Below are 14,455 nucleotides of genomic sequence, written 5' to 3' on the forward strand. Positions count from 1 at the left end.
GCTCATGGCATGGTTCGGATTTGTGACTCTGAGCCCCTGGGGACTACTGTGAGAGGCAAAGCGGAGAAATCCTGTGCGCCACCTCAGCCCCAGAGGGGATCTCACCCCACCGTCAGAAGACAAGGACTTGGTGCCCATTGGTGCTTCCCCAGCCGTGCTCCCGGGTGACAGCAGGCACCCCCAAGACAAGCCTGGGGAGAGGGCGTCCAGGAGAAATCCCAGAGGAGGCAAATTGGTGCTCTAAGCAGTTGTGACTCACCTGTAAAAGGGAATGGATATTCTCCAACGTAAACAGACTTTTCTGGGAAGTATCAGCCATTCACCATACCAAGTTAATGCAGGAATGTCCAAAAAATATCTTACTTGCTTTTCTTTTGCCTTTTAATACCGAGTACATGCAGAGAGACACTTTTTTTGTCTGCTATTTCTCAAAATGAGACAACTGAGATCAGTGACATCTCCCTTATATTACAGGGCGTTAGAGAGATGGAGTGTCCTTACTGTGCAAGCAGCAGGTCAGATGAACTTTCCTCTGTAGTGGGCAGTATAGAAACAAATAAAGAGTAATCTCTGCACTTAAGAAGCCAGAAAGCTTCTAAAGCTTCTAATCTGAAGAGACAAAAAGGAAACTTGAAGGGGGAAACAATTTGCCCGTGGGCACCTGGCAGGTCATGGCAAAGCTGAGCTGAGATCTTGGGTTCCTCAGCCCCGACATGCTTGCTCCTCCTGCGCGCCCTGTCTGCTCTGATGGGAAAACAGTCTTGGATGGTTAAAAGCCAGGGTATCAAGTTAGTTATGAATATACCTTGAAAACACATCTTCAAATCAGACTGTGGCACAGTAAGCACAAAGGTCCAGAGCCTGAGCTGTCATTTTAAGGGATTCGCAACGGATTCAGATAATTGCTCGCACAGTGTCTTTCCCAAAGGCAAATCTCTGCAATTTGGAGCCTCCAGACTGAACAAGAGTTTCAGTATTCCTTACTGAACTCTTCACCGTGCCATTGCCTCCAAGCAGTGAGTTCTTGGATTATTGTGATTCAGATGCATCGTTTTTTCTTTTTATGGTTCACAGAGCCTTCATGAAGGACAACGATATTAATGTGGGACATTGCACGCAGCAGGACATGCCTGTTTAGCTGGCTGTTGTTACTTTTGCTGTATTGTCACCTGTATTTAAAATACGATTTTCTGATTTTCTCTGACTGACTTAAATCCTTAAATAGTAGCATGCATCAAGGATGCTACAAAACACTGCACTTCAGGGATTTGTTTACTGAAAGTAAATGTGACTAGGAATTGTATGACCAGGGTGTTTAAAATAACCTAAGGAAGTATCCCGTATATTCACTGCTTTGATTCTTTTGTTTAATGACTGTACGGATGCATTTCATGCATTAGCACTGATTGCATTATTTATAGATTCGCAGATGTTGAGGTGGACACGGCCCGTGCGTTGCAGAGGGTGCTGGGCATCAGCGGAGAGCCGGTCGGCACCGCGTGCCTCCCTGGGCCGGGGCTGCCTTCGAAATGCAGCTTGTAAAGACAGTACAGACGTACTGCGAGCTGGACCTGCTGTGTCCTCCTGTACAGTGCCTGCGCTTTCATCAGTGCATTCTAGCTCTGACCTCCTCAGATTTGGCCAGAATAAGAGGTTTACAGAAATACTTACATACAGATTCTACTTGGTGATAAGTGCGCCACACGCCTGAACAGCTGTTTTTGGTGATCATGGAAGAAGGCAAAAACAAAGATATGCCTTATTTCCGGTGTAGGTGGATTCCAGCTCTTAGGGCTTTACCTGTTAAAGTACTGAGTGTTCTCCATGATCCTTCTTTAGCTTTCTTCCTCCCCTCAATTCAGGGCCACCTTCCTGGACATGTAAGCTACAGCCCTGCTTTTCAAGTGCTGAGTAGCCTGGGTTAGCGGGCAGGTTTTAGTTCTCCAAAAGGAAAATAAATATTTAAGTCAGAGAGCTTGAGCCATCAGGAACGAAGAACTTATTTTTAAAGCTCTTGGCTCCTCAGCTGTTGAATTAATATTTGCCATCTGCTGGAGAAATATATGTTTGACCAGGTCTTGCACAAGCATATTGGAAACAGAAATATATAGCGATGCAGTGGAAAACAGGAAGAAATATTGTCTGTAAATAATTAGTTATAAATGACCCATTCAGCCATATGTATGGCAAGCATTTGCTGGTGTCCTGAGAGTGTCTCGCTGGTATGAATGCGACCTTCGCGGTGCCTTGGCAGGACTGAGTCTCGGTGAGTGAACGTGTGCTCTGCAGGGTTTTCTGTGACCGTAGCTGGAGAGAATTGTGAAATTAAAGGAATGTTTTAAATAGAAAAAAATCTTGACTCAAAACCATTTGTTTTAATTAAGGCTGTGGATGTCAGACCGTCTCATTAATGCCTCGTGCGGAATCTTTGTAAGACCTTACATTGAGTAGATATTAGACGCATTTAAAATTGAGTGTATGTATTAGAGTGGATATAACAAAGTTTAATTGTATAAAATCAGAGTGAATTAGAATATATATGACAAGTAAAGAGTCTTAATGTAAAATACTAGTTTTTAACAGTATCTGAAGACAAAGTTTCCTTTTTTCTTCCCCTTAGGCATCCCAGCAAAAAGGGGTGAACTGGTGCCAGTCAGAGGGGAATGCCCTGGTCTGTTTGTATAAAATGTGTTCCGGAATAAACTTATTTCAGTACATAAAAACCAGAGGAATTGCTACATGTTCTTGTTATTTCTGACCGAGATTATAGCAAATAACCGAATTCAAGTATTTGGGCTCACAGCAGGGAAGCTGCTGCCTGGCTCTGTAAAGGGCTCACTAATAGGTCTATCACAGCCGAGACGAGATGAGCAGATGCGTTTGGTTTTTATCCCTCTGGGGGACCTCTGAAGTGCCACCTGGATTATCTGCACCGTTGTGATCGGATTGTAAACGAGGTGCAAAAGCTACACTCGTTTCTTTCCGAAAAGAGAAATGTTTGATGCAACCTATTCTGACTTCAGATGCTAACGGCAGTATTTCCCTTCTCTTTTGTGTTTTCTTCCCTTTAGTCCCCAGCGCGATGCCTCAGAACGTCTCCTTGGAAGTGGTTAATTCAAGGGTAAGTCCGCCGCCGTGCAGCAGTTGGCTCGCGCGTGCCGTCCTGCGGGGATGCCTTCGCACGCCTGTTTGATGCAGATTCTGCATTCACAAAGCGAAATGTTCAGGAGCTCGCCGGCGCTTCGCCGCGTTTATCCGCTCGCCTTCCTCGCTAGCTGAGCTGGCCGATTCGGTCCCCTGCGGCTTGCGTTTGTGGCGGTCGTTTCGGCAGGCGTTTGATTTCTGTTCCCTCCCACGGGCCGCAGCCCCCCGAGAGCCTCTCGGTTAGGAAAAGCGCCCTCCGCCAGGCCGGGTCTCGCGGGTGGGAAGCACTGGCGAACGGGGAGATGTGGTGATGTGAGGTGACCTTGGCACCTCTGCAGGTGACTTGCCGGCGCTGTAAGGTGGCCATCCTGCCGGAGGCCGAGGGGCACAGTGCTAATTGCATCCTGTATTTCCTGGATAACAAAAAGCCCCACACAGCGGCAGCAAGGCTCGGTGGCTTGTTTCCAGTCTGCTTTGTGACCAAGAAGACAAGCCAACCAAGGCTTCCTTTGCTTTTCCGGTAGATGTGGCCTTCCTTGCCAGTATTACTGCTTAGCACTTCCCAGATGCTGTTGCATTAAGGCTTTCAAAGTCCTTAAATCAAGCTCAGCAGATTTTGACATTGCACATTTATGGACTGGGAAGCTTAGTCCCAGGTGAACTACGTGCTGTGGGCCCTTGAGTGAATTTCTGTTTTTCTGCTGCCCTGTCTGACTGCTCTTTTGCTTTCTCTCATCTAAACAAAACACATTAGAGACTGAAAATACAATTAGCTGTCTGTGTTCTCATTTTTTTTTTTTTTAACTTCTAGAAGTAATTTTTTACGGGTATTGCTTTTACTTTGCCAGCAGATTGTGTGACACCAGAGAGGGAGCTGGGCATAAATATTAAACACTCGAGCGCTAAAGAGCACTTAAGACCCGCACCGTTATCTTTACTGAGTACCTTTACTGGAGCTATGTTAACTAGTGCCGTCGGAGAATATGGCCCTGCGGGTATCAGTGCACTTATCACAAGGTTATCTGTTGCCGCAAATTCCTGTTGTTCACGTAAAACACTTGGGCTCCCACAGGCTCTGCTTCGAGGGGCCAAACTTGCACGTGCATCCAGGCCGTAGAGGCAAGGCTGTTGGGTAAATCACCCTCTTCTGTGTGGGTTTTCTGGGCACTGGTCTTCAGGAAGCAAAAACTTGCTTTGGGGGAAAAATGAAGCTTAAAGAAAGTATTGAGCCACACTTCTTCTAACTTCTGGTTGAAAGGGTCAGGAAGCGTTGGATGCTTTGCAAGTTCGTAAGCTGTTCGTGTTGGGCTGCAATTTTCATCGTTACACCGCGGGTTCCTTTGGAATTGCCGGTTCAGTTTTTACTTTACTACTATCGAGGTCAAAAGAATGAAGCGAAACATATTTGTTGTGTTTTATTTAAATAAAATTTTGTAAGATTTAAAATAATATTTTAAAAATCTTGTAAGGAGTTCTGTGAGGATTTTTTTTTCTTTTACATGCCCAGCAATTTGGATAGAATCACATTGGAGTATCTCAGAAATTCTGCTAGATAAAAATTTTCATTTTCAACCAATTTTTGTATGAAACGTTGTTTGTACCTCATTTGAGTGCAGACAAGAGAAGACAAAACAGAAGCATCACCAAACCGTATAATCCAAGTCGGGGAATCCTAGCAAAAGCATGCGCTCTAATCTCTTAGAGGTTCACACAGTTGGTATAAGTAAAAATTATCTATATATCAACAGGATGCTGTAATGTTTTAATATACAAATTAGAATTATGTGTGACTAAAATCCTCATTATTTTTATCAAACGGTTTTTAATCTGTTATTAGGATCACTGAATAGCATCCAAGAGAGGAATTGCTCTCTGGGAAATCATAATTGAGCAATAGAGTTAATCACACGTAGGGGTCCGTAATGCTGTGAGCCTCTGCACTGGTGCAGCCGGGTTCCTCTAGATTGCGTGGCTGGCCGGTGCCCTGCGTGTCGGGCGCGTTAGCAGCGCTGGGGTCCCGGCGAGGCAGCCGGAGGGAGGCGCTGGGGTGAGCAAGCAGCAGTTGTTCCCTGATGGCGGATTGACGTCTGCCCTGAGCGTAACTGCGGTTCGGTTAACCGGAGCGCTCTCCTGGAGCAGTCGGAAGCAGGGCTGTCCTCGAGTGACCGCCAGTGTGGGAAGGAAATACGGTATTGGTAGATGATATACCCCAGCCACAGGCAGATCTGTTGTCATTCCAACAAAGCTATTTCTCTTTTCTTCTGAAAGGAGTGTTCATTTTACTTAAATCTGGTGTACTTACATTCTTAAAAAAAAAATCTGCAACAAGTCCATCCATTGGTGAAGGCAATGGCATGGTAATAATGATAATATTATTTCCTAGGGTAATATTGGAAGACCGTATAATAGGTTTTAATTATGCTTCCTATTCATCGAGTGCTATTTCCTAATATACGATGAAATATGTTTGAGCTTATTCCTTCTCTTTTTATTCATACCTTGTATTAATTGAAATTATATAAGCTTTTGTATTTTGTAGCGCATTTCAATATTGGGCCCGTTTAGAGATGGAAAAAAGGCCCCAAAACCCTCACGAGTTTTATCTTAGCAGGGTCCCTCAGAACAAAACTCTCCCTGTGGACATGCTCTCCGGAGATTCCCATATGCCACCGGTTAGCGGTGAACAGGAGCCCGGAGCTCGCTGAGGAGGGCGAGCGTTCACGTGATTGCAGATTTGCCAGGAACGCTGAGAACCTGTCAGGTTGATCCCTCTCCTCCCCTTCTTGTTTTCATGAAATCAGATGTCTGTTCTGAACTTTTTTTAAAAAAAATACAGCCAGTCCCAGTTACTTTTAAATTCCTCTTACATGTAGTACCCAAAGGGCATTGATGTCTCGGAACATCTTGTTCCAAACCTTTGTGTTTACTCTTCCTTCCTTATTCTCAAGGGAAAATGTCACAGAGCAGCTGATCGTGTTTAGTGACCTTCTGTAACGATCCTTCAAATTTAAAGCATTTAGAACCAAAACAGAAAAATAAGCTGTAGGCTGTAATGCTGCATGGGATGGGGTGTGGATACTCCTACCCTGAGATACATTATTATATTAATTCTGTCATCTTGGTGCTTAGAGGTCTGTCTACAGGTGCTGTTTCTGCTGCTGTGGGATAAGATAGGTTAGGATGGGAATAAATCCAACCCTTATCTGCCCTAATCATTGGTTGTCATTATGTTTCCAATCACAGAGCATAAATTGGGAGTCTCAGTGGGATATTAACTTGCAGGTGTAAGTGTTGTACTGGACAAAGATGGATTTAGGTGTTTGTCTAAGTGCGTTTGGCAGGGCTGCTCTCTTGTCATAGGCAAAACAAATGTGTCTCGGTCCTCCTCTTCGTGAGCAAGTGTCAGTACTGCAGAAGTACGTTAGTGGTAATGCGAACGCTACTGGATCGTCTGGAGCCGGGGCCGAGGGAGGAGCGTGGGGCGCGGGAGTGTGCAGGACCTGTTCACCTCTCAGCTGAGCTCCCCAGGGCTCTTCTGCGCAGGCGGGAGCCGGGGCTTCCCAAAGGGGCCCCCCGTTAGTGGGGAGTACCGGTTACACCGAGCTCTCAGGCTGGCATCGTTTGTGAAAGAATACTGGTATAAGAAGGTATTTTAAGAGGGTGTATAGGAAATGTGGCTCCTTATTAGAAACAAAAAGAGGTTTGGAGCTATTTGGACTCTTTTGGGCTTGATCCTATGGGCAGGGCAGCAGCAGAGAAGTGCACATACCTGCATATCAGCTGAGGTGGAGCTTAAACATGAGCACTTCGGTAATGCTGAAGAAAAACTACAGCAGAAATGAACTGGACTCACTCAGTCTAAGGAAAGAGGAGTTTTCAAATGGAGCAACCAGCTTCCAAGACCATGCCCCCAAAATGTGTTTGCTCCTTCTTTTGGAATATGAGTCCTGTGGCATTTGTGGTTCAGGCCAGCTACACTGCTAACGTCGCAGCGAGCTCTGTGCCGTTTCCCACTCTTGTCAAGGGCTGTAGTAATCAAAAATACTGTGCTTCTGCAGTCTGTTTTTGTCTTGATCATACTCTTCTTAGCTTCCTTCTAACTTGGCAGCAGTCACTGAGAACTAATTCAATTAAACCCTTAAAATTCGCAAACTGATTAAATCAAAACAAGTAGCTAAATAACCATCAAAGCTGGCTAACTGGATTTCAGTAGCACACAAAAGAGACCAAAGGCTTGTCGTGCTGCTTTCCAGAGTTGTTTAAAATTTTATCTCTAGTTTAATAAGATTTCTGTCTTTATGTTATTTTTCTTTGGTGCTGGCAGATCTATTAATTTAATAGCATAACGGAGATGGCCAAGAAATGGAAGATGTTTGATATGAATTGCTATTATCATGCTTATTGCTTAATATTGATGGAGTGACTGGAGCCCTCGGTCAGACCAGAATTAATAATGATGGAGACTGTGACATAAATACAGTTCCCTGCCCCAGAACTTTCTACATACTTTGCAGTTATTCTGAATTTTCTTCTCATACAGTCATGAACAGTCATGTTCAGTGTCTGGTTTAGGGCAGGAGAACAGCAGCAGGGAAAGTGTATGTCCATGTGCACTCACATATGTATGTGTTTCTGTTCACTTGAGATTCTATGCATTCAACACAATTCAACACAAAAAATAACCTTTTCTGTCCTTGCTTAAAAAAAAATAATGGTACTGAATTGTTTCTAATGGGAAATAAGAGAAATACCTCTGATTTCTTCTGTTCAGAAATCTTCCTTTGCTAAGAAGCTGGGCATATATCATGTTTAACAGATGAACAGTTTCATCAAAGAACCGTCTGCATCAGCTTCTCCTGTTAGCGGACCCAGCGCTTTTGATGTATTTATTTGCTTCCTTTCCTTAAATATTGGTGGGTTTTTACTTTCTGTATTTTTTAATGTTTGTTACATATTAAACATTAGATAATTTGAACTGTATGAATAGCGGTCAGGCTTATCCATTTAAAAATCTGTTACTTTATTTCTTCCTCCCATTTTAAAATACATGGAAAACTGTAGAAGTAATTGTAGCTGTAGGAGCAGATTTCCTTTGGTCATATCGAGTAGCGATTTAATCCATGGATAGATAGACTTCCACTCAAAAAGAATAGAGATGATTGATTCTGGATTAAGATTTTTCATACTGCCACTGGGGATGTGAGAACATAACCTGTAAAATTCTCCCGGTAAAAGTTAAGAGCCAGGTAATGAGTCTGTTTTTTTCTGCAGCTTGTGTGTGTGTGTGAAAATGTGTATCTATAAATACAAAGAAACTTCATGGTCATGCTCCCTAGGTTTTGCAGAATCATTTGGCAAATGAAAATTTATGTTTTCTGATACTTTTGAAAGGGTTATAAATAAACTGCAAGAAGAAATTTCTTCATTATCTTTAGCATCAGTTTACATAAAATAAGTACAGGGTTTTGTTTCAAATGTTACACAGGAGAAATTGGCTTAAGGCAGCAGTAGCTGGGGGTCGTACCCTCGAGTCCTCCGTTTGCAGCACTTTGCAGAGTATTGCCCTTAGTTCTTTGCAGTATGAATAATTGGATGGTTTAACATTCACTGAGCAAAACTCTCCCCTTCTTTTCGCCTCACATGGTCAATTATTCCTGGCAAAGTCTTTGTAACGTGCAACATTTGAGCTCTCTGCAGACGAGGCGAGCATGTTTTGCTGTCGAAGGGGGTAAGCTAGTGGGTGCCCGGACCTCCACCCTTCGCAAACTGCTGAACTTCCTTCCCACTGCTTAAACACATGCATGCACGTGGCATCTGGAGACGCTCCGTCTTCACGGGAACCTTGGCCGGAGGGAAGCGTCGCTGCCTTTGGACACCGGCGGGGGGACCGGAGCTGAGCAGGCGGCTCACGGGGATTTGCGAGCGGGTGGACGAGGGCAGAGCGCTTCGGGCAGCGGCTTCATGAACCCCGCGGGCTTCCTCGCCGTTAGCTGGTGCCAGCTTGAGCTCGGCTTTGCCGTCTGCCCAGGCAAGGGCAAATTGTGGTCGCCGTCGTGTCGGCTAACTCCATTTTTAGTTGCGTTCAAACGTGCTAACGTCTTGAAATGGAGAGCAGTGCTGAAGGCGTGCTTGAAGATCGCTGGATGCGCCTAAGCGAGCTGGATGGGAACCATCTTTCTGAGTCCCGGTCTGTCCCCAGCTGCTAGTGCCTCTTACCTGAACCTAAGAGGGATGTTAAAAGATTAAATTGCTCGCTTCAGGCCAGTGGTTTTGCGGTAGAGCTCTGCTACTATTACTGGAAGATGTTGAGGAATCTCCAGATTAAAGTTGTCACTACCTAACTTGCAGCAGTCTGACAATGTGCCTGACAAGGGATCCACCATTTTTAAGCTGTCACGGTAAAATGTTACGAAGTTTCTCTCTGATTTGGTCCCCAAGTGGATTTCTGCTGCTTGGAAGGGTGCAGGCATCGGGAGTGTCGCCCATGGGTGCTCCGTGGCAGACGTCAGAGACAGGAGCCACATGTTGCCACCGGAAAAAATATTTTTTTCGTTGCTTGGCAGCTCCGCACCGAAGACGAGCGAGGCGCTCCAGCACCGTTAAAGGGATCAACCGTCCTGTCACAACGCATTCCACTCAGCAGCTTCAAATTTTTTGTAGATAAACGTACATTAAAACGTGCTATGAATGCACCCCAGGCCTCCGTGGGAATTGCTGGGGGCCTGAACAGCCGTTTGGCCGGTACCGCCTACTAGGGGGGAGTAGAGGAAACATAACCGATGGGCTGCACTCTCCAACCAAGTGCGTCTTCGTTACCGTCCACCAACAAAACCTGCCAGCAGAGGTGACATCCCAAGCGGTAAGTACCAAAAATCCCTGAGAGCCCAGCAGCGATGAAAGCCAAGCAGTAAGTTTAAGCACTTCCTTCAGCTTACTCAGTGCATCAGATATTGCCCCGGGCTATTTCTGCGTGGCATTTCACAGCAAGGGTGAAGGAGCAGCAGCATGCTTAAGCTGGATTTCAACATGGTATTTGCAAAGTGTGGGTGAGGTATTCATTTAGGTGAAGTTTATAAAACACCGTGGAGGCTGAAAGCACGTGCAAGCGCTGTGGTTGTGGCGAAAGAGCTGTGCACTTGAAAGTGAGATTGGAGGGAAAATAGAATTATTTTCTCTCATCTTGCCAAATGAAGAAGCAGTACTGGTAAAGTGGTGGGGTTCTGAAAACATGCTGAATGCTCTGAAAATTTATCCGAGGTGGGAAAACAACCATTAATGAGATCTGGAAGCATCGCACAGAGGACTCAAACATGTAGTTTAAAAGGACTGAAAAGTAAAGTCAGCATGACTGTCACCACTATTTAGAAAAGCATCCTGTAGAAACCATGTATATAACCTTTAAATATGTTACTTATGGAGAAGGCCACAGAGAAAGAGATCTTTAACCTTTAAATCTATTACTTAGAGGGAAGGATAGAAACAAGCACTGAGCTTAACCTTTAAAGGGAGAAAATTTGCTGATAGCTTGTAAGTCAATACCTTCTGCTTCTGCCTTTTAATTACACACGTTGCTGAGACCAAAGCCATTCGGGGGCTGTTCTCTTAGCAAATTCCCGTTGTGCTGGTCACCCTGGCAGAGGTGTCATTCTCAAGAAGGCACTAGAGCCGGGCACATTGAAGTGCCACGAGCTTTCGCGCCGTTCCCTGGAATAGCAGGATAATTTCCTCGCACTGCCAGAGCGATGTCCAGCTCCGATGCCTCACTGCTGGGTCCTCACAAAGTCTCAGAGGTTGTGGTGTCAAAGCTGGGCAGATTCATTATGTTATGGGATTTGATTAAACCTTGTTTAAGCTGGTGAATATTCCAGCCACCTTCTCATTTAAGATAAATTTAGAGATACTATTAAGCCACTTAACGCACCCAGGCAACACGAAGCTCTGGGCGGTTGTTTCTTAATGGTAGCGACTCGGTGGCTTCTGAACGGCACAGTGCCAGAGGTTTACCCAGAGACCAATAAAGCAAATTAATGAGCTATGACACTGATTAGTAGAGTTATATGGTCCTGGCTATCTCTGAGAGAAACAATAAAAAGGCTAGAGAAGGAGAAAAACAAGGTCACAAGGAATCAGCAGTTGTAGAAGAGCAGATATGTTGTCATGCCTTGCCCCAGTCTGCCCCTCTGCCGGCAAGGAACGACCCAGCAGAAGGAGCTGCTGGGCTCAAACGTTGGTAGTTTATTTTCCATGGTCTGGGGAAACACGATTTTGTGTGTCATTGGAAATGAACAGCGATACCAGGTCAAAATACTGATACATCCTTTCAGTGGGGGCATACTGCAAAGCCTGAGCTTCTGCACCTGCTTGCGTCCAGCTTTACTGACCACAAAGGGATATTAATGTTAGCAAAATATTTAGCTCCCTGACCCAGGAAAATATGGGCTGTTATACATATTTATCCAGGAATTTAAGAGCAGGCAGAAAGTTAGTAAAATTGTCATCTAGTGTGGCTGGAGGCGAGGCTGCGGGCCTGCGGTGGCGTGCTGCATCACGGGTGCAGGACGCACCTCCGAGACGCTGCTCCAGCGTTTCGACAACTTCGGGTGCCCCCTGGAATTCCAGCCCCTGTGTTTCCGACTCGATGTCCAGGAGTGTTTGGGTAATTCTTTTACAGTTCTTCATGTGCGACTTCAGAATTTTTTCTTTTGTCTGGGGAAGGAGCTGCTTTGAGTCAGTCCAGTTTTACAAAAAATGCACAGTATCTTTCTATTGCATTTATATTTTTAGAGTTTAAGCTTTCATCTTTGGGTTAGATAACAGTGATGATATCAAGAGAATATTAAATATAAAAAAAACCCCTCAATAGACGTGATAATCACTTCTAGATCATGGATAAAATAAGTTCAGGATATTAAAAAAATATAAAGCCAGAGATTGTCCTCAGTCACAAGAATTTCATCTGAACATTGGTTTTAGCTTCTGCCTGGTTCGGAAAGGGACTGAGGAGAGATCTTCCCAGTGTCCCATGCCTTTGTACCTAGCATTAATGAAGCTTATCTGATTGGAAAAGCTCCCCTCGGGTGACGTACCCAGAGCAATGCTTTCAGCCAGAGTTTCAGCAAAGGATTTGGCTTTTTTGCTCGAGCTGTACATTAACGTAGTGAGCAGGGGGAAGTTCGCCGCTGGTTTAGGATGATGCTGAACAACGGTTGCCACCCCGGGCCCTGCCTTAGAGGAACCCTGGGAAGATGAGGCGGGTAAGGCTTGGAGGGCCGGCGAACGCGAGAAGCCGTGCCGCACCGCAGGAGCCAGCGGCTGTAGGCTTCTTGAAGGGTTTGCTTGCGGTGGTGGGGTGGTTGCTTGCATGCTCCATGTTCATTATATTGCATTTTCCTGCTTCCCAAACCAGCTTTTCATGGTTGTGTCATCCATTTAGTTGTCCTGGAAATTGTGCTGTAGAAAATGGTGCCCTGGCTGTCCTCCACTGTAGTGCCTTCCCATCTATCCCAGGGCAGGGGACTTGGTCTCTCCTTGCGTTTCCAGTCATACTGGGGATCACACGCGAGCGGTGAGCAATCTCGCCGGTACTGGAGGGCATGAAGCCAGCCGGCCCTAGGGTCTTCCCATGGGAGTGGAAGTTACTGCATTAAGTGCAGGAGGCTTTGGATCAGGCGTGCCGCTCTGCGTCCCGTTGCTTTTATCTATCAACCCACGGGCGAGCCGTGTTCTCCCGTGCCGGCACGGAGGGAACCTCCTGCAGCCGCCGTGCCCTCAGACTGCCACGGTTCAGCAAACGAGCAGGCGTTTTTCACCGTAAAGACTCTTAAAATCAATGGAAACGCTCCTGTTAACTATAATGGAAGTTCAGTGGGATCCTTTGGGAACAGACCTTGTTTTCTAAACAAGGGCGATTTTGTGACAAAAGATAAATGACTTGCACAAACACCAGTGCTGCTTCAGCTGCCTCCAAAAGTGCTTCTCAAGCAAATAAGAGACACGCTAAAAATAGAGATGTTCAGCCTATGTCTAGTCTTAAGAGGCTCCAAGTTCCTCCAGGGTGAGGGTATACCAAGGATGGGACCTCCCTGCCCAGACCCGTGCGAGTCTCTGGGGGCTGCACGCAGCAAGAGCATCCGGAGGCCGTTGCCCTGTTGGACTACGATGGAGGAAAACCAGGGAGAGGCTCCGATCACAGAGGGGGTGAGGAAGTGTAGTTTAGTTTAAGAAAAGAGAAGTGCTCAGGTGCCAAGTGCTAAGACCTTCCCCCGTATATACGTTTTGTGTGTTGACCAATGTCATCAACACATGGTTAACTGGAGAACTTCCAAGAAAAATTATCATATATTCCTGAATTGCCCAAAGGGCATTAATATATGTGAATAGATATCAGTCTTGATCAGAACTTGTCTGGTTTTGATAATTTCCTCTTTCCAAGCCGTGCTTCCCTTCTCTCCTTGCCGTGCTGTTATTCATGTTTTATTGTGTCCAAGTTCCGCATGCTGTGATCGGATCAGGGCCTTTCTTGAGATGCTGCATACACATACGAACCAAAATGACTTAATTGCACAAAAAATATCTAGAAGTTTTCTAAACTGGCTGCAAAGAAAGAACTATGTTTTTTTTCTTTAAACTAAAGATTGAACAAAGTAGGGCAAAACTAACTTTTGCAAGCACTAATACATTTTTCTTCCATGTACTTTCTGCTGAACTATATAAGAAAGCACAAAGAATTTAGTCTGCAAAATAGAATGGATAAAAATAAAATAAATCCCCCAAACTTCAATAGATGCTAGCATGCAATACTATCTGCAATATTTAGCAAACCACATGAGTATCTCACAAAGATATATTCTTTTAAGAAGCCTGAAGGAATCTTTAAATTTGCAAAATGTAAAAAATTCTACTGTGAAACAACTTGGTGAGAAAATGTCAAGAAAGAAAATAAAAACTTTCTGCATAAAAATAAGATGAGAAAAATTCAGGGTATCATCCATTCATTTCCATATCCTGTGGTGTAAAGATATTCAGAGTTCTTCAGACTTCTTATGTCTGAAAAAAGAATGGGTTTATTGTGCCTTTTGCTTCTTTGCCCCGAGCTATTGCTGTAGTTTTTATTATATAATCTTCCAAAAATTAAGTAATTCAGTGTTGCTGTAAGGAGGCAAGCTGAAGGTCTAACCTTTTTTTCTGCATTTTCCTGTCATTCCTGAAGTATAGCAATTCCCAATTCCCTATCCTTCTTAATAACCTCATGTTAAATAAGCCCTGACACCCTTTGATTTTCCTCCCTGATGACAGTGACAGTGAAGGTCCT

General features: G+C 44.8%; 1 protein-coding gene across 1 annotated transcript in view; it reads left to right on the forward strand.

Annotated features, from left to right (window-relative positions):
- The window catches only part of DCC (DCC netrin 1 receptor), a 551,739-nt gene that overhangs the window by 404,282 nt on the left and 133,002 nt on the right, over window positions 1-14,455 (forward strand). Inside the window, exon 12 of the mRNA XM_062599476.1 lies at window positions 3,072-3,121. Within this exon, the coding sequence (XP_062455460.1) occupies window positions 3,072-3,121 (50 nt within the window). The remainder of the gene's footprint in view (window positions 1-3,071; window positions 3,122-14,455) is intronic.

This window comes from Rhea pennata, chromosome Z (assembly GCF_028389875.1).
Source record: "Rhea pennata isolate bPtePen1 chromosome Z, bPtePen1.pri, whole genome shotgun sequence".
NCBI classification, from domain to species: Eukaryota; Metazoa; Chordata; class Aves; order Rheiformes; family Rheidae; genus Rhea; species Rhea pennata.